The sequence below is a fragment of the Lepus europaeus genome, chromosome 8 (assembly GCF_033115175.1).
Source record: "Lepus europaeus isolate LE1 chromosome 8, mLepTim1.pri, whole genome shotgun sequence".
NCBI lineage: Eukaryota > Metazoa > Chordata > Mammalia > Lagomorpha > Leporidae > Lepus > Lepus europaeus.
This window is the reverse complement of record NC_084834.1, coordinates 119,947,784-119,974,338: the sequence shown is the minus strand read 5'-3', so window position 1 is coordinate 119,974,338 and position 26,555 is coordinate 119,947,784. Positions and strand designations below refer to the sequence as shown.

General features: G+C 52.3%; 1 protein-coding gene across 2 annotated transcripts in view; it reads right to left on the bottom strand.

Annotated features, from left to right (window-relative positions):
• The window catches only part of HOPX (HOP homeobox), a 29,244-nt gene extending 4,210 nt beyond the window's left edge, over window positions 1–25,034 (bottom strand). Inside the window, exons 1-2 of one of the 2 annotated variants that reach the window (XM_062199291.1) lie at window positions 25,014–25,034; window positions 2,248–2,401 (exon numbers count right to left, since the gene is read on the bottom strand). In XM_062199291.1, the coding sequence (XP_062055275.1) occupies window positions 2,248–2,391 (144 nt within the window). In that variant the 5' untranslated portion in view covers window positions 2,392–2,401; window positions 25,014–25,034. Of the gene's footprint in view, window positions 1–2,247; window positions 2,402–24,888; window positions 24,924–25,013 lie in introns of those variants that run through there. The other variant, XM_062199290.1, reaches the window with a different exon arrangement.
• Between the last annotated feature and the right edge of the window lie 1,521 nt (window positions 25,035–26,555).

Below are 26,555 nucleotides of genomic sequence, written 5' to 3'. Positions count from 1 at the left end.
CTGAGCTTGGCACTGTGGGAAAAAAATCCATCCTAGGATCCCAGCAGATACAACTTAGAGAGTCACCTCCATCACAGCAGAGAACTCTGTCCCCCGGTGGGGCCGCTGCAGAGGGGTCAGCCACGCACCCATGCCGTCCCCGCCCTGGGGCTGCTCCCCTGCTCGTTACTAAAAGTATCGCTTGTTCTAGGAAAATTAAGACGGCGGTGCATCTGCAGAGGTGCGTGATGGGAGGCCTCTGTGAGGAATACGTGGTTTGGTGAGCCCTCCTCATGGGCAGGCGCCACACAGGCAAGGAACAGAGCCAGACACTGCTCCCAAGCAGGCCCAGTAGGCCGAGGCCACCGTGGGTTTATTTAAGGGTCTCTCTCTGTAGGGCCTGCTAGGAACAGAAACAATTTTCTGATCGCCTGAAGGTTCATCCGTGGGCATTTTATCTCCCAGAAGAGACCTTTAAACCACAGATGCTGTGGGAGGAGATGAAAGCGCACATCACTCCCATCCCGCGGTACCCGGGGGCGAGGGGCAGCGGGAAGGCGGGACCGTTCCGTGGGAGTGACAGAGGGCAGGCGGCCCGGGGCGCCCAGGAAGGCTCTGGCTCAGGCCCCGCTCACATGTCTCTCTCTCAGGCACTGGGTTCCCGAAGCTTCCCTGAACAACGGGACAGGAAGACAGAGGGGCTGGCAGAGGCGAGGCCGACAGAGGGAGGAAGAAGGTGTTGGCCGTGGGACAGGAAGAGGAAGCCGGCCCTGCCACGAGGCTGACTCACCCCACACCACCTGCTGTCGGGGCTGGGGGCTCCCTGTGGTTTATCTGAGGCCCACAGAATAGGATGTTAGAAGAGGCAGGCCCATCAGTTCCTGGAGGAGCAGGTGCTCTTGCTCCTGCCCCACCTGGCTCTCCCCTTCATCTCTAATGGCAGGGGATCTCCAGGGAGGCGGAAGATAGGCAGGAATGATGGTTGTAGTGCAAAGAGGAGGTGCAAATGGGGTGTCCCTCCTCTGTGGTGTGGCACCAGCCCACCAGGGGCGCCGGTGCCAGCTGTGGGCTCTGGTGAGCTGTTTACCCTCACTGCCAAACACTGAGCTGACAGCACACGGCTGTGGCAGACGCACGACTCCACACGCGGCTGGTGCCTGGTACGAAACCCGGCAAGCCCTGATCACCGCCAAGGTCAACGTGATTACTTTGTAGCACAGGGAAGGGCAGGGAGCCTCAGGCTGAGGAGGTGCTGCACTGCAGGGGCTGGCCAGTTTGTCAAAGCTGAGCTGTCTCTGCCATCATTCCTCTTAGCAGTGTGGGGTTTAACCTGCACCTCCCCGGGGGAGCTCCAGGGAACACGAGCTGCCAGGCTTGGGTTACTGTCCCTCACCCGCCACAAAGGGCTGGTTCTGGTTGGTCAGACAAGCTCTTGCATTTGCTAAAACCAGCCATGTCTGCCTTTCTAGCCGACCTGAGTGCGAGGATTTCCTCTGGCCAAGTTCTTCAAAGGGCCTGGGGCTTCCTGGGTGAAGACTGTGGGGACTTGGGCCAGGGTCCCTCCTCCCAGGGGCCTCCACCCGGGGACCGCTCCTGCTGGAGACCGCCAGTGCTGAGCTCCCTGCTAGCGGGATCACAGGTGTGAAGTGCTTGGGGCTCCAAGGAGGATGCTAGATCCCTTCCACGTCCTTGGTCATGCTCCATCAATGGTCTTTCCACGGCCAGAGGGTAAACAGGAGTCAGGGTTTAGACATGGGTGAAAAAAAATTAAATAAAAAAGACTGAGCCCTGCACGTGGGGCCATGGTCACGGCAGGGTGGCTCTCTCCTCCGTGCAGGAATAGGCGCATCAAAAAGCAGATCCGTAAGCCAGCGCACCACGCTGGGGAAGCCAGGGGTCTACTTCCTCGGAAAACCCCCTGAAGACCCTCCAACCCTGCCCAGCCCGGGCGCTTACCAATCTGAACCGATCGGCACAGCGCCACGGTGGGGGGAGCGAGCGCCCGAGGGCCCGCGCTGCCCGCCGCAGGTTCCCGCCTCGCCTGGCCGGAGGACCGGGCGTGTGAGGGCTCCCCGGCGGCTCCGCGCCCGGCGAGGAGGGCGTGCGGAACCGGGGAACGCGAACCCGGAGGCAGGAGAGCGCCGGAGCGGGGCGCAGGGGGCGTGCGGGGGCGAGGCGGGCAGGTGCGCGGGGTCCCGGAGCGCGCGGAAGCGGGGCGCCCGGCATCGCCCCGGGCAGGGATCACGCCGGGCCGGGCGGCGACCTCACCTGCGTCTCCTCCTCCGACAGGCCGGCCTCCGCCGCGATGAGGCACAGCGTGGTGGGGTCCGGGTGCTTGTTGACCTTGTTGAAGTTGTACTCCAGGATCTCCACCTGGTCCTCCGTGGGGCCGCTCGCGGGCTCGGCAGACATGGTCCCGGCGCTGCGGGAGAGCGGCGGTGAGCACGGGGGAGGCGCGGGGCCCCGGGCGCGCCCCCACGCGGTGCGCAGCGGGGCCGCGCCGTGCCCGCCTCCCGGGGCGAACCCGCCACTGCCCCGGCCCGACCTGGGGGCGGCAAGGAGGGGAGGGGGCGGAGGCGAGTTTGAAATCTCCCGGCGATGCACAGGGCAGGGTCAAGGGCGCAGAGTGTGCTGGGTGACAGGAAGGAGTAACTCCGGATGACAGCCACTGGTCGACTTTAAAACAGCCGGAGGGGGGATCCGGACCCTCCCAACAGTAACATAATACAGGAGGGGGCTTCAAAAAGTTCACAGAAAAATAGCATTAAAATAAATGGACTTTGTTGCAAAAATAAAGAAATCCATGCATAATATGTGTCTTGCAAAAGTTCATGGAGAATGTGTATTGTGAACAAAACTATGCATGGATTTCAAATTTTCCTGCACCAACATTACATTTTTTTTTAAGATTTATATATTTGAAAGAGTTAAAAAAAAAGTCGAGAAGACAGCCTCCATCTCCTGGTTCATTCCCCACATGGCCACCATGGCCAGGGCTGGGCATGAGAAGCCGGGAGCAAGGAGCTGCTTCCAGGTCTCCCACATGGGTGTAGGAGCCCAAGCACTTGGGCCATCCTCCACTACTTTTCCCGGGCCATTAGCAGGGAGCTAGATCAGAAATGGAGCAGCCGGGACTTGAACCAGCGCCCATATGGGATGCTCAGTTGCAGGCAGTGGTTTTACCCGCTATGCCACAATGTCGGCACTCAAAATAACCTTATCTTTTAATATCATGTTTCCTGAACTTTTTGATATGCCCTCGTCCATGAGGTGATAGAATGCCCAAATTAACGCTTTTCTAATCATGTTTTGAAATGTCACACTGTACCCCATAAATATGTATAAATACTGTGCGTCTGTTACAGTTATACGCTCATTTGAAAAATAAAGCTTCCTCCTGGGAGAGGCAGCAACCCCGGGGAGACTTGAGGGGTCACTGGGGTCGGCTGCAGGTGCAGGTGCACCACCCACCCTCTGCATTCAGAGTCGGCAGTGGGTTAGAACAGGGGGCCCTGGCCAGGGAGAGCTGCGCACCCCGCACTTCCTCCAGACAAACGACCCTCAGCACAGAAGTTATCCTTCAAAGTCCGAGAAATGGGGGCAGCACTGCGCATGTCTTTCACAGAGAGGCCGACAGGCCGGCAGAGGAACCATCACGTGAGGCAGGGAACTGGGTCTCGGGATAAATGTCCACCTGCAGGGCTTGTGTAGGCCACTCTGTAACCCCCTCCTCCAGACCTCAACCCCCCTCTTCCTACCTAAGCAGGAACCCCAGGCCTGCAGCCACCAGGCCAACAGCTCCCCTCCCCCTGCCCCACCTAGTCTGTGTGCCTCTAAGTGAGGGCTCAAGAGGAAGCCACAACGCAACCAAGGAGGATCAAACCCGACTGTCTTTTCAAACCTCAGACTTCAACTGCAGTTGCACTAAAACTTAACTCTGAAGTCACCAAGTGGGCCCACCACAAGCTTCCCGGTGAGGATGCACGGAGAGAAAGCTAAAGTCTTTAAGCTAGTCTCGGCTGTGCAGTGGGTCCAGGCCAAGAGGGGACATCACATTGGTTGGTGGCTGTAATGACCGCAACCTCATTCCGCCCAGTCCTGGGTGGGTTTGATGTGGCTGGGCCTGGGCTGAGCCGCTCCACCGTTCACCTGTGGACCGGACTCAGGGCTGCCACACCTTTGCTGCTGCGAGCTGCACCTTCCACTCCCTGCACACATGTCTTCGCCTTTCCTCTGGGTCATGAGAAAGGACTTTCAGGCAGGAGAGAGCCGGGCTCAAGTCCCTTGGCCGTGTCCCCTTGAGACCCTGTGTTTTAGCAAGTGCTGTGCCCCCAGCCTGCAATCTGTCGCTGTGACCCCTGGCTCGGCAGGTGCTAAGAAGGAAAGCAACGAGCCAATCAGAACTGCCGTCTACTGTGGGCAACCCCAGTGTCTTTGACATAGAACTTGAGAGCTGGAAGGACAGGCAGGGGCATGGCCTCTCCAAGGCACACCCACAGCTGCTCACTTTCCTAAAAGAACATGGCAGAAGGGAGACGGCTGCCTTTGCTTTTATCTCCTTGCCCTGCAAAAGTTCCATCAGATTCATACTTAACACAGCTTTGCTGCCTCCTCCATGAAAACTTCTATACAATTCTCAGTCATGAAAACTTCTATACAATTCTCAGACCTCTGTAAATAGATTAAAAAAAAAGATTTATTTCTTTGTTTGCAAGTCAGAGTTAGAGAGAGAGGGAGAGAGAGATTTTTCATCTGTTGGTTCTCTCCCCAGATGGCTGCAGCAGCCGGGGCTTGGCTAGGCTGAAGCCAGGAGCCAGGAGCTTCTTCCAGGTTTCCCGTGTGGATGGCAGGGGCCCAGGTACCAGGCCATTAGCAGGGAGTCAGATTGGAAATGGGGCCGCTGGGACTCCAACCAGTGCCCATACGGGGTGCTGGCATTGCAGGCGGTGGCTCTCCTGCTGTGCCACAACGCTGGCCCCCAGACACTGATTTCTACACTGGACTCAGACTTCAGGACTGCTACGCATATCCTTTCCCACCCTTTCCCCCATTCATTGCTAAGACAAAACCAAAGGGCTGCTACGGTTCTTGCAGTCGTGTTTTACTTTATTAGATTTCTGCAGCTCCCTGTCGCAGGACTTTGCATGTGGTTTCATGGGCAAGTCCTGGTTCACTGTCAAGGCCTCTTTGGGTTACGTGGCTGCAGGCCATTGGTCTTGGCCGCTAGGGAGGTCTGGGGGAGGGGGAGTATGTGCAAGCACCTGTGTCTTTAAGGTGCTCCAGACAAACTCATGTGATCTCTGGAAACCAGGGTGAAAGATCTCGGCATCCGATGTGTCTGTTACTCCTGTACCAGGCCTGGCCTCTGTTTTCTCAGCCCTCTTGGGTTGGCAAATGTTTGCTGTTACTTTGTTTCTTTTCTCTTTCCTGAAGGAGTGCCTCACTCCAACTCCCCGGGGGGGAACCTTGACCTTAACTTCTCAGCTGTTTCCAGTAAGGAAGGCCTTGTCTTCAGCAATGTCTCTTAAGGTGGCCTAAACAATTTCAGATGAAAAGAACTGGACACATTCTATGGCTGCTTAAACTTGACTCCCAGCAGGAGTTTTACTGTTGTGGTCACACACAGTTTCTGAAACATTTCAAACAGTGCTGTCCCGTGCTTGTGTTTTCTTTTTGTGGTTGTGGGCAGCCACTGTTTTCCGTAGATTTGATGAAAACTGCTGGCTTTGATCTAAATTAATGCCAGTGCCCGAGTAGACGGCTGGGTCAACTCACAGCCTTACTTCTGTCCTCTGCATTTGATTGGAAAGTGTCTACCTGTGTAACTGGCTCGCAGAGAGAGTTGTCAAGTGGTAACAGTTTCCAACTTTTTGGTAACCAAAAAACTGCCTTGGGCTCACATTCCCCGTCTTCTCCTCCCTCTCCCAGCCACTCTGGCCTCTTTGAAATGCCAACTGCCACAGAATCAAGAGAAAAAGGCTGTCAGAGCAGGGGCTCCCCATAAAGAGTCCCCAAAGGGGAAAGGACTGGCCTCAGGGGACAAGGGGAGCCTGCTCCCCACTGCCTTGAGTCTGTGCTGTTTTTATGTTCCCTAGGATTTCCCTGGAAGCAACAGGCTCTTGAAGCATTTTGTATTTTCCCAAGTGAGTGAAAGGATGTGTAGCCCTGCCCCGGGAGACTGGGATGGAATCTTCCAGCTCATCAGTAAGAGCTCCCCTCAGGGGCTAGGAGCTGGGACGCCACTTCTTAGGAATTGGCCGGTTTCTGTCCCTCCAGGCTAGCACAAGGCCTGGTAGGAGGGATGGAGAGACAGAGGGAGAGAAAGAGAGGGAGGGAGGGAGGGGGAGAGAGGAGAGAGTGAGTTGCCACATGGAGGTTGGTGTCCTTAAGCTACAAGCAGTGCTTCTCAAGCTGGCCTGAGTCTTGGCATGAGCTGAAGGACGTCCAAGCCCACTACAGACCTCCCAACTCACAGCCACATTCCTAGAGCCCCAGGATGGGAGAGACACAAAGAGCATTTCCGCTCTTACAGGGTTTTGCCGTTTTACCATTGAAATCAACTCTAAATGTTCCAAAACTCTATGCCTGATGTCATGTATCATTTTAACTTTTAAGCAGGTAGCAGGGGGAGGTAACTGTAAAGAAATCAGCTTGGAAAAGTTCATAGTGAAATGAGCACTCTCAAGGCCTGCGATGCAGCTGGGGATTGAATCCAGGCACTCTGATAAGGGGTGTGGGAATCCCAACTGACATCTCACCCACTAGGCTAAATACCTGCCCTTCCTTTGCTTTTAATTTTATTATTTTTAATTTATTTCTTAATTTGAGAGACAGAATTACAGAGAGAGAGAGAGAGACAGAGAGAAAGAAATCTTCCATCTGTTGGTCCACTCCCCAATACAACAGTCAGGGCTAGGTCAGATGAGACCAAGAGCCCAAACCTCTATTTGCATCTCCCACATGGGTGGCAGGGGCTCAAGAAATTGGGCCATCGTCCACTGCTTTCCCTGCACCGTTAGCTGGGAGCTGGATCAAAAGGGGAGCAGCCAGGACTTTCACTGGTGCCTATATGAGAAGCCAGCATCACAAGCGGTAGCGTAATGCACTGGGCCACAACACTGGTCCCCCTTCCTTTGCTTTTTAAATCAGTTCTAGCATACATGCATGGATCCCTAGAAGAACAGACGTTTTTAAAGTTTTGCTTTTGATTTGTGTGACAATGTTTCCATCCTGCCTAGAATTCCCCGTTGTTGTTTTTTTTTTTTTTTTTTTCACTCAATGATGTTTCCAAGAATCACCCATGCTCCTCGTGTTAAGTTGCTTCTTCCTCAGTGCTGAATTCATTCGGTGACTGCACACTCCTAATGGCCACCTTTTCACGCCGCTCCAGTCGGGTGGCTTTGGCGTGTTGCGTGTGTGACCTCTGCCTCCTAGGACTTCTCTAGGGTGTAGACGAGCGGACTTAAGAGCAGTGTGCTGTTTAGCTTTCCAACACGCTGGCGACTTGTCCCCAAAGTTGTGGAACACACCACCTTCATCCTGGCTGTGCACAGCACTTCTCTGCACCACGGTCTCATCGACATGTTGTCAGACTGCGTGGTTTTGGCCAAAGCTTTGTGTAGTCTTTTTCAGCCGCAAACGGTATCCAAGCCTTCCTGAAGCTATTTGTGCTTCCAGCTGGCATGCCTTCTTGGGGTTAAAAGGTTCCACATGTTTACTGTTTACTGTGTTTAAAAGTATTTCCTGCTCAGGCCAGATGGGGACTTGAGGTATTTTTTGAGAGTTTGGGTCCTGTCTCCGGGCCAGTTCCGTTACTTCCATTGGTCACCAAGCACAATATCCCTGCCCCCCAACAACAAAAAAAAGTATGAAAAACTAATCACTAAGACCTTTTGTGTGTGTGCCATCTAAAAAAAATTACTATGTTCACTTACACAGAGCTTCTGGTAGTTTGAACTTGATTTTGCACTTGAAAGGATGTGTTAACTGAACCAATTATTGCTCTTAAATGAAAACCACAGAGACAGATTTAAAACGAAAGAAGAGAGGGACAGAGAGTGCGGTAGGGAGAGACCATTAGGCCGTGGGTGTAAGGTGGGATCTGTGTGATCTTGGATAATGTGCTCATTCGTTTAGACTGCAGAATCACTGTCACAAGAGTGCTGAGCCCCTGTCCAACAGCAGGTTGACAGTAGTTACTGTCATCTCTCCTAATCCTCTCTCGAAACTGGAATGGAATTAGTCCTGTTTTACAGTCAAGAAGTTGACTAATCAGGCCGGTGTTTTTGGCACAGCAGGTTAAGCCCTGGCCTGTAGTGCTAACTTCTCATATGGGCACTGGTTCATGTGCTGGCTGCTCCACTTCCAATTCAGCTCCCTGCTAGTGCACCTGGGAAAAGCAGCAGAGGATGGCCTAAGTGCTTGGGTCCTTGCACCCACGTAGGAGATCTGGATGAAGCTCCCAGCTTCAGCCTGCGCCAACCTGTGCCATTTGGGGAATTAACCAGTGGATGAAAGATCTCTGTCTCTCCCCCACCTCTCTGTATTACTCTGCCTTTCAAATTAAATAAAAATAAATCTTAAAAAAAAAAAAAGTTAGCTACTTGTCTGTGGTGCCAGAGGAATACTGAGAATTCTGTTTTTCATTCTGATTATTGCGTTAAGGCAGTTCATGATTTCATGAGCATCAAGATCCATCGGTGCCTCCAAATGTATCTCCTTGTGTCCTGTAGACGTCAGAGTCTCGGGTATCATGGAGTCACCTGCTGGGATCTTTGCCAGCCACTGTAGGGGAGGGTGGAGGCTGGGGGCAGCCGTTCCCAGTGTGAGCCAAATCACTGCAGACCTACTGTGGTCTCTACCGCCCTCCTCCCTCAGCCCCCGGGACGGTGTTCTTGCACATGTCCATGTATTGCTTTAAAAAGCTCTAGCGTCTAGCTCACTTCAGGCAATTGACAGCATGGAATCAAGTCTTGTTCTGGCTCCCTTTTACAGATGAAGAAATGAAGGCGCAGAAAACTTGGGTGATTATTCAAGTTTGTCCTGCAAGCTCTGAGCTGGTAACCTTTGACCCAGTGTATCAGCCCCAGGGACATCCAGAACCCGGACAAGCAAGCATGTTGCTCTCCTAGGACACACTGTCCTTCATCTCAGGAGAAAGGAAGTCCAAGACGCCAACTAGTGTTGAACTCAGGCATTACAACTGGTTGCCAGGGACTGTACATCCCCGGGCCCTCCTCTTCCTGGGAGTCCTGCCAGGCAAATGTGTCCTAAGGCTCAGTGTTCTGTTTTACCCCTGCTGCGGAACTGCTCATCTCCCAGGAGTCCACATGTGTCTTCAACTAGGAAGAGTTTCCTTTTACATCTTGGGTTCCACGTGTCTACCATGTGCTTTGAAACGTGCGCAGTGCAGTTGCTAACTCACTCTGCTCTGCCCCAGGTCCCCCTCTTTGGCTTAGCTTGCCTCTGGCTTGAAAATACCCCCTGCTGAAGAAAGCCAGCAGAGTTCAGAGCAAAATGGATCAGCATCGGTGTAGTAAAAAGATGGAACAGCTAAGAGCCCTGGGTCCTAATCATCTGAAAGTTCCCTTTGCTGAGTCTCCATCTGTCCAGTAAAGAGCTGCGATACTGCACGCCACTGCCCAGCGTGAGGCCCTGTGGTGAAGTCCCCGTGACCCGACAGGGCAGGTGTCTCCGAACTGTGAGATGCTGGCCTGGGGGAGGTCGTATAGTCCTTTCTTTGGCTATGAGCCAGGCTCTCAGAGGCATCTCCGGTGAGAAAGTAAGTTTCACTGTTTCTGGGTTACGACCGCTGTTTTTATCTTCCTGGAGGGCAGGAGCACAGCGGTTGAGCTTAAAACCTTAACCAAAAAGCCAGACACTGAGCACAGTGCTTTATCAGGAAATGCGCCCCTGGAGGATCGGCAGGGAGCCAGCATGTGGGGAGGGCAGGCCCATCGTAGTAGCTCTTCCGTAGTGTGTGCTGGTTGGGATGGAGTCCTCGGTACTACCCCTAAAATGATAACTATTTCTCTGTTCACCCTCAGCACCACTCCCGGCTATTGCTTTCCTCGCATCCGCTACTGGTGGCACGGAAGACGGGCAGCGAGGAGGTTAACAGTAAGGAACTACAGCTTTTCCAGACTGCCCTGGGCTGTGAGAATAACCAAATGGAACTCATTTGAAATGATCCGTGTGTGGCCCTGTCCTCCAGGCCCAATCGTAGGCTCTCCTTCGAGGAGCGTGGACGTCTCGCCAGTGTTCCTTAGGAGCGTCTGGCACTTGAGAGTGGAACGGAACTCAGCCAATGGCATTTGGCTGGCTTGATTTGAGATAAAACTTAGGATGAGGCTGGTCTGTGTTTTTAACAACCAGGGCTAGCCAGAACGTAAAGCTGGAAAAAATAACTTTCTAGCCTTTTGGTATTTGTTCATCCTCACTGTCCCAGCAATGATGCCTGTTGCTGAATCACATAAGGAATGCTCACCCAATTTATTATAATACCAAGGGCATATTTACTGAGCAATTACTATGTGATGGGCATTAAGTGCTGTTGCTGCATCCATTCCGGTGATCATCAGAGGAACAACACCACTATGTGACTGTCACTTTTCCTATCTATGCAGGTAGAAGCTGATACAGACAGAAATGTAAACACCTTTTCCAAGGAGGTATAGGAGACTCTCCTCAGATCACAGTCCAGTAAGTGATGGAGACATGGGTCAAAGCCAGAGTCTGACTTATACAGCCACATCCTTAACCACGACCACCTCGCTCCTCTGTGTACTGAGTAGCTACAGAACCAGAAGATCCTTGATGGCTGATGGTGGGAAATGGGACAGCAGAGCTGAGTGGTGTCATGAAGGACAGGGGTGAGGCAGTGCCTGTGTCAGCTGGGGCTCCCTGTGGCCTGGGGTTAGTGTGGGGGCCATGCTGCTCTCCCCATGGCGTGTTTCTCAACACTGGTGACTGGACATGGCTCTGACCCGGCTGCATGGATCCACCAGTGATACCAGCAGTACCACCAGGCACACACTCTTCTTCCCTCCACACACTCTTCTTATTTGGTGGAGATGCAACTGGAAGGTGGCCCCCTGGGGATAATGTAGAGAACAAACAGGTAGAAGTCGCAGCAGCCAACTGTGACAGAAAGGTGGCTTCAGCCAGACCCGCTGGAGTGTGGTGGCTGCTGCTACCATGGAATCCTAGCCAAATAAATTTCTTCTGAAAGATTTATTTTTATATATTTGAAAGGTGGAGAGACAGAGATGGGGTAGGGAGTAGAAAAACAAGAGAGAGATCCTTCATCCACTGGTTCAATCCCCCAATGCCCACAGAGCCAAGGCTGGGCCAGGACAAACCCAGGAGCCAGGAACTCCGTGTGGGTTTCCCCACAAGAGCGGCGGGGGCCCAAACACTTGGGCCATCATCCTCTGTTTTCCCAGGCACATCAGCAGAGAGCTGGACCAGAAGTGGAGTAGCCAGAACTTGAACTAGTACTTTGAGAGGGGATGGCAGCGTCACAAACAGTTGCTTAACTCGTGGTGCCATAACACTAGCCCCGGTGTACCAAGTATTGTTGAATTGATTAAGGAACCTCCTGGAACTGTTGTTGGACCAAGTCTCTCGGGGATTCAGATTTTTGTCAGCCATGTTCAGAAAATAGGAAGAAGTCGTGAAGACCTACGGGAGGGGAGGGTGTCTGTGACTGATTCCCAACTGTGAGCAAATCATCAGTTACCCTGGACACAAAATTCTTCACGTACACGCTGGGTTCTCTTACCAAAGGCCCAGCTCCTGTTCTAATCTTGCAAGAGGAAATGCAGGAAGGCAGTGGAAGATAAGGCCTTTAGCCCCTTCCTTGAGTTGCTCTGTCTTCTTGGGAATAAACCAAGGAGAGCAATCCCACTCCCACCATCTCCTAACGGGAGGTTCCCGCCGTTGTTAACAGTCTCTCTCTATGAGGACTGTGATGAATCCAGAGCACATTTTCTCTACAAAGAACACTATCAGCTGCGGATGGGAGCCCAGGCTAACCCACGGGGGCTATCACTAAAACCTACGTGTTTGGTCATTGGAAAAAAAAAATCCTAGTAAAATGTAATAAGAAATCACCTCCTTATTTGGTAAACATTCAAGAAGGAGCAGTTTTAGCTAAAGTCAGACCGAGAGAAGCAAAGTTTGGTGCAGAGAGGGGAGGGGCTTCAAGGAACACGTGAGGATTTTAGAAAGTTCTAGCACAGCGGATACATCCCACGTTGTCAGGACAGTCCCTCAAACACTGCTGGGTGCCCAGTGAAAGCCGCCTGAATTCTACTTTCACTTCAAGAAGGAGGACTTTTGCCTGGATATGCAAGCATAATTGGAGCTGTACCTGTGTCACAGCTGAAATCAAGACAGGCAATGAAGAACGGGAATGTGGACAGTGGACGTGAGCCATGGGTTGTCCAAGACGTGATGCATGATACTGCTAAGTGTGAACAATCAGAAAAGCCAGCAGTCACTTCGCATCTTCCTCTCCACATCCTTCTATCCAAGGTGCCAGGAAAAAGGGGAAAGGGAGGGGCCTCACGTTCCCTAAAGCAGCCACCAGGTGGCACTGTCAGACGAGAGCAGTTTAGTTGCAGGCCAGAGCTCTTTGCATTGGGAAGAGAGCAAAGCAGAAATGGGTCCCTTTGAGCATCCCTGACGGATGGGTGCTGGGACGCCTCCCATACCAAAATCTGCAGAGGCCCAAGTTCCTTAGATAAAGTGTTGTTGCACAGAACCCACATGGTCCTCCCTGGATTACTCACAGCTCCTAACACAGTGTAAGTGCTCTGGGAGTGGTTGTTACCCTGCACTAATAGGGAAACATGACAAGGAAAAAAACTCCTATGTGTTCACTACAAAAGCAGTTTTTTTTTTTAAAGGTATTTATGAGTAGCTTCCAAATGTCAGGTTTGTTTTATTATTGTTGTTATTATTAAATGTGTACTTATATTTGTTTGAAAGGCAGAGCTACAGGGGAGGGGAGAGAGGGAGAGATACCTTCCATCCACTGGTTCATTCCCCAATCACCCACAGAAGCCAGAGGCTTGGGCCTCCATCTGGGTCTCCCACATGAGCAGCAAGGACTCGAGTGCTTTGAGCCATCCTCTGCTGCCTCCCACGGTGTGCATTAGCTGGAAGCCGGATAGGAAGCAGGACTTGACCCAGGCACTCTGATATGGAATATGGATATCCCAAGGGATGGCTTAACTCACTACACCATGGTCCCCACCCCTACAAGCGCAATTTTTTTCTTCTGAATATTTTGGTCTGAGGTTGGTTAAATCCAAACACGCGAAAACCAGGAGTATCGAGGGCTGCCTATACAGTATTAGTCACAGGGACTGTTGTATACCTGAAATAGATAAATTGTACATGGGGGTACATTTTTTATCCTCTTTAGGGCTGAAAATATTAAACTTGAGGAGTAATGGAAAGACCTTGGGCGAGGAGCCAGAGCCAGATTTCCATTTTAACCACCCTCCCTCTTAATTTTCACGTGATCTTGGCATGTCCTTGAGCTTATTTGAAACTCAGTTCTCTTCTCTGCAAAATGTGGCTAAGAACTTGCTTTCTGGCCTGTGTACCCCAGCTACAATCCAACGAGACAGTCCTCTCGACATGGCTTAGAAGAGTGTAAGCCGACACACACAGCTCCAGAGATGTTACAGTTGTTCCTTGATCCAGAAAGGAGAAGAGGTTGGGTCCCGTGAGCTCCTAGGAAATTCAGCAGAGCAGCCAGGGTCTTACCTCACTGTGTTCTTCCTCAGCCACAGTTTTCTAGTGCCAATGGCTTGGGAAAGGCCACTCCACACACCTGTTCTGGCTTCTGCCCCCGGTTTGCTGAACACTGTGTGCTGAGTGCCTGCTTCAAAGGGTAGCTGTGGAGCCCATGAAACATTTCAAACCAAAGTGCTTCTCAATTTTCAGCCTGTCTGTCAAATTCATGCAACCCTGTAACTCATCACCCACCTCGAGGCACGGAAGACCAGGAGGGAAGCTGGCCTTTGGCCTACCTGTTAAGATGATGGTTGGGACACCTGCGTCCCATATGGGAGTTCAAGCCCTGGCTCCACTCCCAATTCCAGCTTCCTGCTAATTCACACCCTGGGAGGCAGCAGGGGAGCATCCAAGTGACTGGGTCCCTGCCACCCTCGTGGGAGACCCAGACTGAGATCCTGGTTCCCAGCTTCCACCTGGCTCAGCCCTGGTTGCTACAGGTGTTTGGTTAGTAAACCACTAGATGAGAGCTGGCTCTCTCTCTCTCTCTCTCTTTCTGCTTTCCTCTCATATTAAAAACAACAACAACTGGGTTGGCGCCGTGGCTCGACAGGCTAATCCTCCGCCTTGCGGCGCTGGCACACCGGGTTCTAGTCCTGGTTGGGGTGCCGGATTCTGTCCCGGTTGCCCCTCTTCCAGGCCAGCTCTCTGCTGTGGCCCAGGAGTGCAGTGGAGGATGGCCCAAGTGCTTGGGCCCTGCACCCATGGGAGAACAGGAGAAGCACCTGGCTCCTACCTTCGGATCAGTGCGGTGCACCGGCTGCGGCGGCCATTGGAGGGTGAACCAACGGCAAAAAGGAAGACTTTTCTCAGCCGGCGCCGCGGCTCACTAGGCTAATCCTCCACCTTGCGGCGCCGGCACACCGGGTTCTAGTCCCAGTTGGGGCACCGATCCTGTCCCGGTTGCCCCTCTTCCAGGCCAGCTCTCTGCTGTGGTCAGGGAGTACAGTGGAGGTTGGCCCAAGTGCTTGGGCCCTGCACCCCATGGGAGACCAGGAGAAGCACCTGGCTCCTGCCATCGGATCAGCGCTATGCGCCGGCCGCAGCGCGCTACCGCGGCGGCCATTGGAGGGTGAACCAACGGCAAAAGGAAGACCTTTCTCTCTGTCTCTCTTTCTACTGTCCACTCTGCCTGTCAAAAAAAAAAAAAAAAAAAAAAGGAAGACCTTTCTCTCTGTCTCTCTCTCTCTCACTATCCACTCTGCCTGTCAAAACAAAAAAAAAAAAAAAAAAAAAAAAGAAAGAAAGAAAGAAAAAGAAACCAGTATAAAAACAACAACAACAACAACAATACTTGAATTAAAAGAATTATTTTAAGAGCAGAAAAGAGGGACCAGTGTGGTGGCGCAGTGGATTAAGCCACAACCTGCAATGCTGACATCGCATATGATGGTTTGGGTCCCGGCTGCTCCACTTCCAAACCAGCTCCCTACCCTACAAATGTGCCTGGGAAAGCAGCCCCTGCCACCCACATGGGAGACCCCGATGAAGTTGCTGGCTTCAGAAGCCGGGCGCAGCCCTGGCGGTTGCAGGCATCTGCGGATGAAACTAGCAGATGGGTGGTCTCTCTCTTCCTGTATGCCTCAGTCTTTCTGTCTTTCTTTCAATAAGTAAATAACTTTCGAAAAGGAAGGGCAGACGGGCGCTCTCAGTAATCACACCACGACACAGCCATATCTCAGAAGCGCCCAGGGCCACCGGGACATCTGGTCCCCTTCTTATCTGTAAACCAACATTTCTCACTGAGGCGTGCTGCTGTGCACCAGCGAGAGGCGCAGGTCTGCGGGATCTTGGAGGACGGGACGTCCTGCTAACCACAGGGCTGAGCCGGAGGTGACTCTTCGCTCCTCAGAGAGCTCACTGTGGCAGCTCTGTGGTTAAGGAGGAGAGGAGGCACTCCAGCCGCGAGCTTCCTGACCTTTCGCTCTGACTGTGGTCTGAATACGTAGGTAGAACACTCTGTGGCGGGATGAGTCACGCTTGGGCCGCTGCCCGCTCCGGGGATTGTTGCTGGTCCTGCTGATGCTTGGCAAGTGCGAGTGTCCACGCGGACATCTCAGAGTTCAGTGCTGTGGCCAGACAGAAACGGGGAACAAAAGCGGGCTGTCCAGAGATTTCTATGGGCACAGATTTCCATGCGCTCAGAGCTTTTCAAGCCAGATGATACAGAGGGAGTGAGCTTTGTGAAGGAAACTGAATGATCAAACCTCATTTTTGAAAATGGTGCAGTAATACACCAAGAAGTTAGACAAACAGATTCCTGCTAACCAGGGAAAATTTTCAGTATTTTCTAAAGTGATTCATTAAACCTGAAGAGAAATTTGCATTCCTAATCTTGGAAGCAAATACCAAAGAGATCAATTTAAGAAGTAGCTTGTGGAGAGGAAAAAAAGATAGACCAAGTAAGTCAAAATAGCAGCTAATCAGGATTCTTTTGTTTGTTTTTGCAGTATGCTATGAATTGCGGTTGCCTATTTAACTTCCCAATTATGTTTTGTTTAGGAGCACATTAGTTAGACCCATGGCGGGCAGGGTAGCGAGATGTATTCAGAGCATGGAAGACAGGGACTCAAAAACTTGAATGGGGCTGTGGGCAATAATCAGCGTGGCAAAGAGTCTAACACGGATACGCCACACATGGATACCTCCCACTCAAGGATACAAAGCTGCCATATTGGCTCTGCAGCCATCCGGCCACTCAACAATGCTAAAAATTAAAGCTGCTTTTGGAAAAATGCTCTCATTCTCAACGCCTGTCTCTCTGAAGGGCTGTCCATTTGTAATTCCGTGGCCATGATACTGAGATTTATTTTTTTGAAAATATAAGCTGGCAGGGCCAGCGCTGTGGTATAGTGGGTAAAGCTGCCACCTGCAGTGCCAACATCCCATATGAGCGCCGGTTCGAGTCCTGGCTGTTCCACTTCCAACCCAGCTCTCTGCTATAGCCTGGAAAAGCAGTGGAAGATGGCCCAAGTCCTTGGGCCCCTGCACTCACGTGGGAGCACCCAGAGCTCCTGGCTCCTGGCTTCGGATCAGTGCAGCTCCAGCCATTGCAACCAGTGGGGAGTGAACCAACAGATGGAAGACACCTCTCTCTCTGCCTCTCCTTCTCTCTCTGTGTAACTCTGGCTTTCAACTAACTAAATAAATCTTTAAAAAATAAAAAAGAAAACACATGCTGGCTTTTACAGCATTTTTGTCTGAGTCCAGATTACCTGGTCAGAATCAGTGGTTAGGGACCTGTGTGGTGGGCAGCAAGCTATCCAGGTGTGTGCCCCTTCAGAGGCCACCGCACCTGCCCAGTGCAAGCAGACACAACCTCCCAGGTGGTCTGTGCATTCTAGAAAGCCCAGGAAACACTCTTTGAGTGAGCAGAATTATCACTCTGCACAAATATACTTTAATCAATTATTATTTTTTATGGCCCCGGCTACCTTTCTTATTTTATGGCTATACTTAGGTAATGGATGGTGACACACAGCTGGCACTTTGTAGGGAACTAGATTGTGCCTAAGTCCAGATAGCCATGCTGTTGGTTGCTATGATACGCAATGATAGGGGCCTATTTTTTTCCCCCAAATGAGTTGCTTTTATGAACAGGTGTTCAGCTAATGGGACAAACTGAGGGTGTGCACCTGCAGGTCATTCACCAACATCACAAAATAATTGAAGAGGACAGATCAGGGGGCAAACTCTGAACCCACAGTTCTCTTCTCCCAGCATTGGACACCATGCTGCAGAGAGACCGGATGCAGATTCAAAAATCCGTCCAGCTCTGCCACGTACTCTGCAAGCGTGCCTTTGAACAACTCACAATTGCTTTGGACCTCCGCTTCCTCTTCTACCATTGGAGCTGTCCACTCACTCCACCTGTCTCACAGGGCTGGGGGATTCAACAAGATGGATTACATTTCTGAAGAGTGTCATAAACACCCTTTGGCCACAGAGCACCACTGTGAAGATTCTAACCAGCCTCGCCAATGACTCAATGTCCAATGTTGCACAACTGAATGATGTCGGATTTCACAGTCATTACAACAGCAAAACATTTTAGAAACTTCACTCAACCCCACATGTAGTCCAATTTCTTAGAAGGTTCCATTTGCTTTGTCCAGGTAATCAATGACCATGATGAAGAACTGAAATGTTTCTAGAATGGATTAGCCCAAGTTTAAGAAAATGACATTGAGAAGGGGAGATTACTGAAGATCATGCTCCTTAAATTCCAGAAAACTATTTCAGCCACTCAAGCTCATATTAGGAGCACTACTAAGGTGGGTGGGTATTTAGCCTAGTGGTTAGAGGCGCACCGCCCACATCAGAGTCCCCGGGCTCCATGCTCAGTAGCTGGCGCCCAATTCCAGCTTCCTGCGAATGCAGATGTTCAGAGACAGCAGATGGCTCAAGTAATTGGGGTCCTGCCACCTGGGGGGAGACTTGGACTGAATTTCTAGCTTTTGGCTTTGGTTGCCTGGACTATTGCTGGTATTTGGGGAGTAAACCAGCAGGTGGAGAATCTCTCTCTCTCTCTCTCTCTATGTCAAATAAGTGAAAAAAAAATTTTTTTAAAAAAGAGAGGGGGCCAGCACTGTGGCGTAGTGAGTAAAGCCACCGCCCCCAGTGCTGGCATCCCATATGGGCACCAGTTCAAGTACCCACTGCTCCACTTCTGATCCATCTCTCTGATGTGGCCTGGGAAAGCAGTGGAAGATGGCCCAAGTGCTTGGGCCCCTGCACCTTCGTGGGAGACTTGGAGGAAGCTCCTGGATCCTGGCTTTGGATTGGCACAGTTCCAGCCATTGTGGCCAATTAGGGAGTGAACCAGTGGATGGAAGACCTCTCTCTCTGCCTCTTTCTCTCTCTCTCTCTCTCTCTCTGCCTCTCCTTCTGTGTGTAACTCTGACTTTCAAATAAATAAATAAATCTTAAAAAGAGAGAGAACTACATACCAAGGAACTCAGAGAAGCTCCTTTTTTTTTATTTTTTTAAAGGCAGAGTGGACAGTGAGAGAGAGAGACAGAGAGAAAGGTCTTCCTTTTTCCATTGGTTCAACCCTCAATGGCCGCCGCAGCCAGTGCAGCGCGCTGATCCGAAGCCAGGAGCCAGGTGCTTCTCCTGGTCTCCCATGGGGTGCAGGGCCCAAGCACTTGGGCCATCCTCTACTGCACTCCCGGGCCACAGCAGAGAGCTGGCCTGGAAGAGGGGCAACCAGGACAGAATCTGACGCCCCGACCAGGACTATAACCCCGGTGTGCTGGCGCCGCAGGCGGAGGATTAGCCTATTGAGCCACGGCGCCGGCCTGAGAGAAGCTTCTCAACGTCTGGAACACTAGAGCAGAGCTTGTGTCGCTTGTCTGCATGTCTCAAGGATGGTTCCATGTCTGCATGGTGCTTGAGAAGCACCGCTGAGCCTGCCCCTTTCCTCCCCCTTGTTGTCCACCAAGCAGATCTGCGGGGTGGGAGGGTGTTCATGTGAGGGTAGTCATGACAGCACCATTGCTGAGAACTGTGGCAGGAGAGATGCCCACTAGGAAAGACCTTGCTAAGCGAAGAGGCCATCTAAACAACAGACTGTTAATATGACTAATCACAAATAATGCATGAAAAATATCACCAGCACACATCCGCCTGAAAAACACACCATTAAGAGAGAGGAAAAGAGGGAGATCCAACACCTAAGAGGAATACGTTAACCCAACCTAAGCCCAGAGACCAAACAAGGGAAACGGAAAGACTTCAACAACCACGAGACCGACAGCCTGCTCCATCTTTCCGAGCTGGCCTGGGTCATTATTTCCAAGGTGCTTTTGCACAGCAAGGCAACACCTCCCAGCTCCCTTACTGTCTTCCTCCTGCAGCCCATGCCAGGCCCCGGGCTTGGTGCTCTCCCTTCAAGGGCAGGGTCAGTCGCTGGCATTGACCTCCTTCCCTGGCCCAAGGTGAGTACCATCAGGTCCGCTGGCTGCTCCCTGTAGGTCTGACTGTATGACTGGCTGGTCCTCTGAGTTCTACTCTAGTTCCCAGAGCCTCCCTTCTTCAATGGCGGGCCCTGCCCGGGGCTCACTGAGCTTATCAGAGTGGGAGATACCCCCTGCTTCATAAATCCCAGATCCACCTGTCTCCCAAAGGATGCCATTCTTCCCAGAAAAGATGTGAAGAGTTCTTGATAAAGTGATAGGTACTCCCCACATTAGTTATTGTATAATTGATAGATAGATGATAGATACATACATAGGGATAGATTTTACCCCTGGGCACCAGGTGGCTAGAAAGTTAGACTGGCCGAGGGGCGTACTAAGGAAGACTGTTTATGTACATTTCCTTAGGGAGAAGCCATGCAGGAAGGAAATGGAATACATTAACAAGGACTAGACTGTCTAAGCAGATCTGCCAGGGCCATAAGAACTCTGAGAAATTTCCGCCGTGCTCCGTGTAGATCCATTGGCTAGAACCACTGTTGTTAGTTTCCTGCCTGGTGCACATTGAGAGATGACAACAGATCCATGTCTGCTGTGGAGTCTCTGTTTGTTCTGTTTTGTTTTGATGTACAAAGACAGAGTAGTTCCTTTGTGAAACACCTGGCAGAGTTTTCATGTTGGGTCCCCTTCTATCCAAACCAGAAGAAAATTTCAAGAAATGACATGAGGATTACAAGTACAAATGAACTTTTCTACTTTCAAATGAGATCTATGGCCACCCCGACATGGCCACATGCTAACAAGAGCCTGGAGCAAACATCGGAGTAAGTCAACCTGTGACGGGTCACAACACAGTCTTGAAAAAATGTCCAAAGCCACTTCCCACTGAGTGAAGATGAAAAAAAAGAGGGAAAATGGTCAAAGTCATCCAAGGAAGGAAAGAATTCTGTTACAAAGAACAATTTTATCAGCAGTACAAACTTATCACTTAGGTTAAAAAAATTTATTGCACAGTGGCGTGACCATAGATAATGATAATGTACTGTTAAGTAAATAAATTTTAAAAAGCTAGAATGGGGTACAGTGCTGTGTCACCATAGGTCAAGCCACCGCCTATGATGCCAGCATCCGATATGGGCACATCTGATCCAGCTCCCTGCTAATGGCCTGGGAAAAGCAGAAGATGGCCAAGTGTTTGGGACCCTGCAACCCCTGTGGGAGTCCCGGATGAAGCTCCTGGTTCCTGGCTTCATCCTGGCCCAGCTCTGGGCGTTGCAGCCCAGCTGATGAAAGATCTCTCTCTCTCCCTCTCCTCCCTCTCTCTCTCCCTACCTTTCTCCCTCTCTCTCTCTCTCTGTAGCCCTTTCAGATAAATAAATAAATATTTTTCTAAAAAAGCTAGATGAAAGGGTTTTGCATGTTTTTGCCATAAAGAAATAATAAATATTTGTGGCAATAGACATATCTACCTGTATATGAACATTATGCCCTGTATACAAGTATTGAAACATCACATGGTACCCCACAAATAAGTACGGTTTTTTCTGTATTTGTTAAACATTTTTTAAATGAATAAATAAAATTTTTTACAAATGTGATGAGACTGAATGGCAGGAAGAGCATTTGACGTCCAGCAGCGCCATGAAACCGGTGTTGGCAGCTGCCTGATGCCAACCTCATCCTTTGCACAGAGGCCCCGCCCTCCAGGGTCCAGGATGGAGCTCCCCTCCCCTCCTGGCCGCAGTGCTCATCGTGTGCCCTCTACCTGCCCTGCTGTCCAGTGTTGTGCCCTCTGCGGAGGCAGGACGCTCTGGAGAGCCTTGGCAATCACAGACTATGGAGTGGGACGGAAAGGCGGTTGTGGGCCCAGAGCCCCAGGCACTAGTGGGCCCTCGCCCGGCAGGACTGGGAGCCCTGATCAACAGGGCTGGGCAAGCCAGTCTGCCAGGGCCCACCTCCTGCCCCGGACAAGGAACCAGCAGGCGCTGTTTAAAAGGCACCGAGCAGCCTTTCTTGACATTTTCTCTCATGGAGGGCCCATCAGGTGAATTTCCACCCTTCAGAAAACAAATGAAATGTACCCCCATCCAGTGAGTAGGAATGCAGTTAACAAAGAACGGACATGGCCGGCGCCGCGGCTCACTAGGCTAATCCTCCCGGGTTCTAGTCCCGGTCGGGGCACCGGATTCTGGCCCAGTTGCTCCTCTTCCAGGCCAGCTCTCTGCTATGGCCCAGGAAAGCAGTGGAGGATGGCCCAAGTGCTTGGGCCCTGCACCCGCATGGGAAACCTGGAGGAAGCACTTGGTTCCTGGCTTTGGATTGGCGCAGCACGCCGGCTGTAGCAGCCATTTGGGGGGTGAACCAACGGAAGGAAGACCTGTCTCTCTGTCTCTCTCTCTCTCTAATTCTGCCTGTCAAAAACAAAACAAAACAAAAAAACAAAGAATGGACTCCATCAGAAAACAACCTATCGGGGTCCATGGTTGGTAACCATTGCCCATGGGATACAACTTGAAGAATTTAACTGCAAACCCATGCTCTTGATATATTTCTCCCCAGCAAGCTGCCGGGAATACTGACTAGCAGGGATTATATATTTTTACCTAAGTCTTTGATTTTCCCGATCCCCCCCATTTTAAAGTTCAAATGGTAATTATATTTACAAAACATTTCAAAGAACTCTCAGATCTGTTGTCTTGCTAGAGCCTATTTAATATACTTGGGAGGGCCATAAATCATTAAGCTATTATGCCTATTAGCACCATAACTTTAATTAGCTTTCTAGAGATGGCAAAGCAAAGCTTTGGGAGAACACAATCCCGGAAATGGCACATGTGGATGGAAGCAGCGATGGGAAGCCATCCAACACAAGGCCAGCTGGCCAGGGCAGAGCTGGGAAGGCACTGTGGGGGCATGGCCACCCCTGCATGGCCCCCACACAGGTACGAGCAGGTGGAGGTTAGAGAGAGAGCCAGGAAAGCCGGAAGTCACAAAAACAAAAGTCACCCACTCACGCTATTGCCCAGGAAATCCTAGTGAAAGGCCCTGTCGTGTAGCCCAGACTCATCCCAATGCTGAGAAGCCGTGTGATTTTCTGAATGAACAACTTGGCTAGCCATCCCCAGGGGGAAGGAGCCTAGCGCTTCCGTTGAGATACTTTGCAACAACTATAATCCTCTTGCTTACACCCGGGAACAAAAGAAAGCTTTTGTTTCAAAATCTCCCTTCTCACTGTTCCATCTCACGTGTTAGCACAGTCCTTAAATAACGCACCTCCGAGGCTCTGAGTCATCCCTCCGCTCGCAGCCCTGGAGCACGGCTCCGTTCCAGGGACTCGCTGGAAGGCGCTGGACGCACCTCCCGGGAAACGGAGCTGGATGTGTGTTTCAGAGGACCAGGATCAGCCTCCTCCTCTGGGCTCCTCCTGCTGCTCTCCCTGGGCCTCCCAGCCTCGCCCCACCCTGGGAGAGTGGCCACATGGCCTGGAGCTGTCCTGCCCTCTGCCTGCCCCTCACCGCCTGGCTGTCCTCATCCACCAAGGGAAGCGTTTGGGTTTCACTGGCTGGCATCCCTGGGTACACATCAGAGCCACCTGGGGAGCTCTCAACACGGGATTCCTGTCTAATTGGGCTGGGGGGGAGCCCAGGCACGAAGGTGTGTTACACCAGTTCTCCAGGTCCAATAACCACCGGGCGAGCCGTGCTCAGAGGGAAAAGTCCATGATCCCGCCCCTCTGGTGCTGTGCTGTATTTACCGAATTTGTTTTTTCCCAAAAATGCATTTTCACCTTTAGTATACGGCATAAGCTGATTTTGACACATGCTTTAAACTAGTAAAAAGTACTATATTGTTAAAGTATGTTGGAGGGCGTAACTGGCCTCTAATACTGCATGCGTTAGAGGACGATTTGACAAGTTTTCACCGACAGGAAACGACCATCGCGGTCACGATGGGGAGCAGACCCGTGGCCCCCAGAAGCTCCCCTTGCCCCCTGGCAACCCCCGTTCTCCAGGCAAACCCTGACCTGCCGCCTCCTGCCACCGAGCAGTCTGCATTTCCCATCAATGCAGTCATACAGTGTGCACCGTGTCTTGCCTGGCTGCTGCCTCATTGCATCTCTGGACTTCAGATTTCAAACTCTTTGGAAACAGAAGCCGCCCTTCCTGTGTTTTCTCTTCTTCCCAGCCCCTAGTTTATCTGCTCAGATAATCCCTTCAGCCATCACTCGCTTGGTGGACCAGAGACCTTCAGGAATTTCTAAGGGAGAGTCTGTGGCCGCGTTACGGGTGGTTAATGGGTCACTCCCATCCCCTCTCTGTGGGTCCCTCTCTCTCTCTCTGCAGCTCTAGCCCAGTTAAAGCTAACACTTGCGTTAAAGCAGGGGTCTTGAATGAGGGACCAGCAAGTCTAAGGAGCCCAGCAATGAGCATCAGGATGGGAGGGGGGGGCAGCAGGGGATGGGATGAGCCCCTGGGAGAGGTAAGCCTTGGTGTCACCAGACTCTGCATCTTACTAACGGGATTCTTGAGCCAAAGCGGCAGCCACGGAATCAGCCCTGTGCCCTTGTCTTCCTGCTGCCCCGTATGCATTTACCATGCGATGTCTACTTCCAGACCTGCTGCCCTCGGCTCCTCCCTTCCCCCCCCCCCCCAGTACCTCTGTTTTGCTCTCCACCTGCTCTGTCATCCATAACCCCCACTAGGTGAGCACGCTGCAGGGCTGTCTGCGTCAGGGGGACTTCCTGAGACCCCTCGGTCCCCTCTCACCGGAGCCCCGTGGTGTGCGGTGCCTCGCTCTGTGCCGTTCCATGGCTCTGGCTCCACTTCCCTCCACAGGTCACCCTGAACACCTGCACCCTGTTGTGCTCACAGATCACAAACCCACAGAGCGCAGGGCACCTCCCGGGAAACGAGACCGGTGTTTTTCGCGGCTGGGTAAATCAGGCTCACCGGGAAGCACAAGCAACAAGAAATCTTACTGCAAATTCACAACCCAGCCTCCTCTATCCAGAAATGCCGCCTTCTCCCCCCCAGCACAAGACACATCTCTGTAGATTAAGGCAAACACCAGCTTCTAGAGGAAGCGGGCAGTCACCCCTCGGCTGGTTTCCAAGAGCCTTTCAGACATCGGGAGGGAGAAGGAAAGGCACCACGGGGCTCCCACGGACGTCAGCGCCACGCACCTTGGCTTGCAGGGGTCTGAGCCCTGCGCTTTGGGGTGATGGCTAGGCTTTCGGCTCTCGCTGCTCCCTCTCCCCTCCACCGCTCTCCACCTGAGGAGCAAATACAGAAACCGCAGGGTACTCACGTGCAGGCGGCCAGGGCGCGGGCGGTGCAGGCGCGCGGGCCGGCCGTGGAGGCTTAAATAGCCCGGGCGGGCTGCGGGCGCGCGCTCGGGCAGGGCCCCGCGGAACCCGCCGCGTGGGCGGGCGGGAGGCGGCCGGCTGGGCGGGCGCCCGGTTCTTCAGGTTTGAGACGCGGGCGGCGACTCCCGGCAGTCTCGGCCCCGCCTTCTCGGTCCTGTGCTCCTCCCGTGGGTGGGAAGCCAGGTGCCCCGGGTGCTGCCCCGCGCGGGTGCTGCCTGGGTCTCCGGGGCGGCTGATGGCGCAGTTCTGCGGGCTCCTGGCACCGGCCAGCTGCCCCGCGAACGAAAAGTTGTTTCTTTCGGACCCTGAATGTACAAGTCAGGGACGGAGAGGCCTGGGCCACGATAGGATTCCAGGTTTCCTTGCAAACTGCTTCCGTCCCCCCCCCCCGCCCCGCCCCCGCATCTGTCTTTCCCTCTCTCCCTCCCTTCGCTAATGAAATTCCTATCTAAGAGCTAAGAGATGCCCCGTGGGAGCTCAGAGAAAAGCCGGCCTGGGAGCCGGGCTGTGGGAAAAGGCACAGGCTGAGAGCGCGCGCGCGGGCGCCGTGGGCGTGCGGACCCGGCCGCGGGTGGATTCTTTCTTTTGGGAGCGGAACGCGGCAGTCGAGTCAGGGACACTGACCCCGGGGCGGCGGGTGTGATTTTGCCGAGGTGAAGGGGGGGGGCCCAGGGTGTGGTGAGCTCATGAACGGGAGCATCTGGGTGCACCTGCCGGCCCCACGCCCGCACGCACGCACTGGTGAGTGCCACCCAGGCACCCAGGCCCTGCGCTTGTCACTTCACAGCAGAAACCAAAGGCCCACTTGATTCTCCGGGGAAAGAGAGGCGGGCTGTCACCCGGGGTCCTTCGTCCCCCCTTGCTGGTGGTCGTAACACACGCGGGAGGAAGCGGGCCAGTCCGCCCTGGTTACCCAAGGAATCCTTTGGCTTCCTGTCTGGTCCCTGCCGAACCCCTGACTGTTCTACCGCCAGATCAGGATTCTGCGCCCAGATTTCTGGATACTGAGGGTGACTTAGAACGGAGAGCGACCACGCCAGGCTCTATGTAAGCACCCCAGAGCGCACCTGTTATTTCATCCTCGCAACAGCCCTATTACTTCACTTTCTGTTATCCTATTACAGATGAGGAAACTGATACTCAGGAAGATTAAGTAACTCTCCCAAGGCCATGGTAGTGACGGAAATGGAATTCGAATCCAGATCTGTCCCGAGTCCGGTTTATACTCAGGACCGACATTTGGAAAGTTGTTTACTTGTTTGTTACTTGTCTTCCTGAATGTGGTTTGCTTGATCACACTTACCTGGTCTTACCTCGTTCAGCCTTCTAACCCCCGCACCGTGTCAGGTGCGCAGCAGGTGCCTAATAAACATATATGTGCTAAGGCTGTTTTTTAAATTCCTTTGAAGATATACAACACAGCAGGCTGAGGGTTTGGAATCAGCAGTTTTAGCTTGGATCAGACACATTCTTTTGCTCTTGCA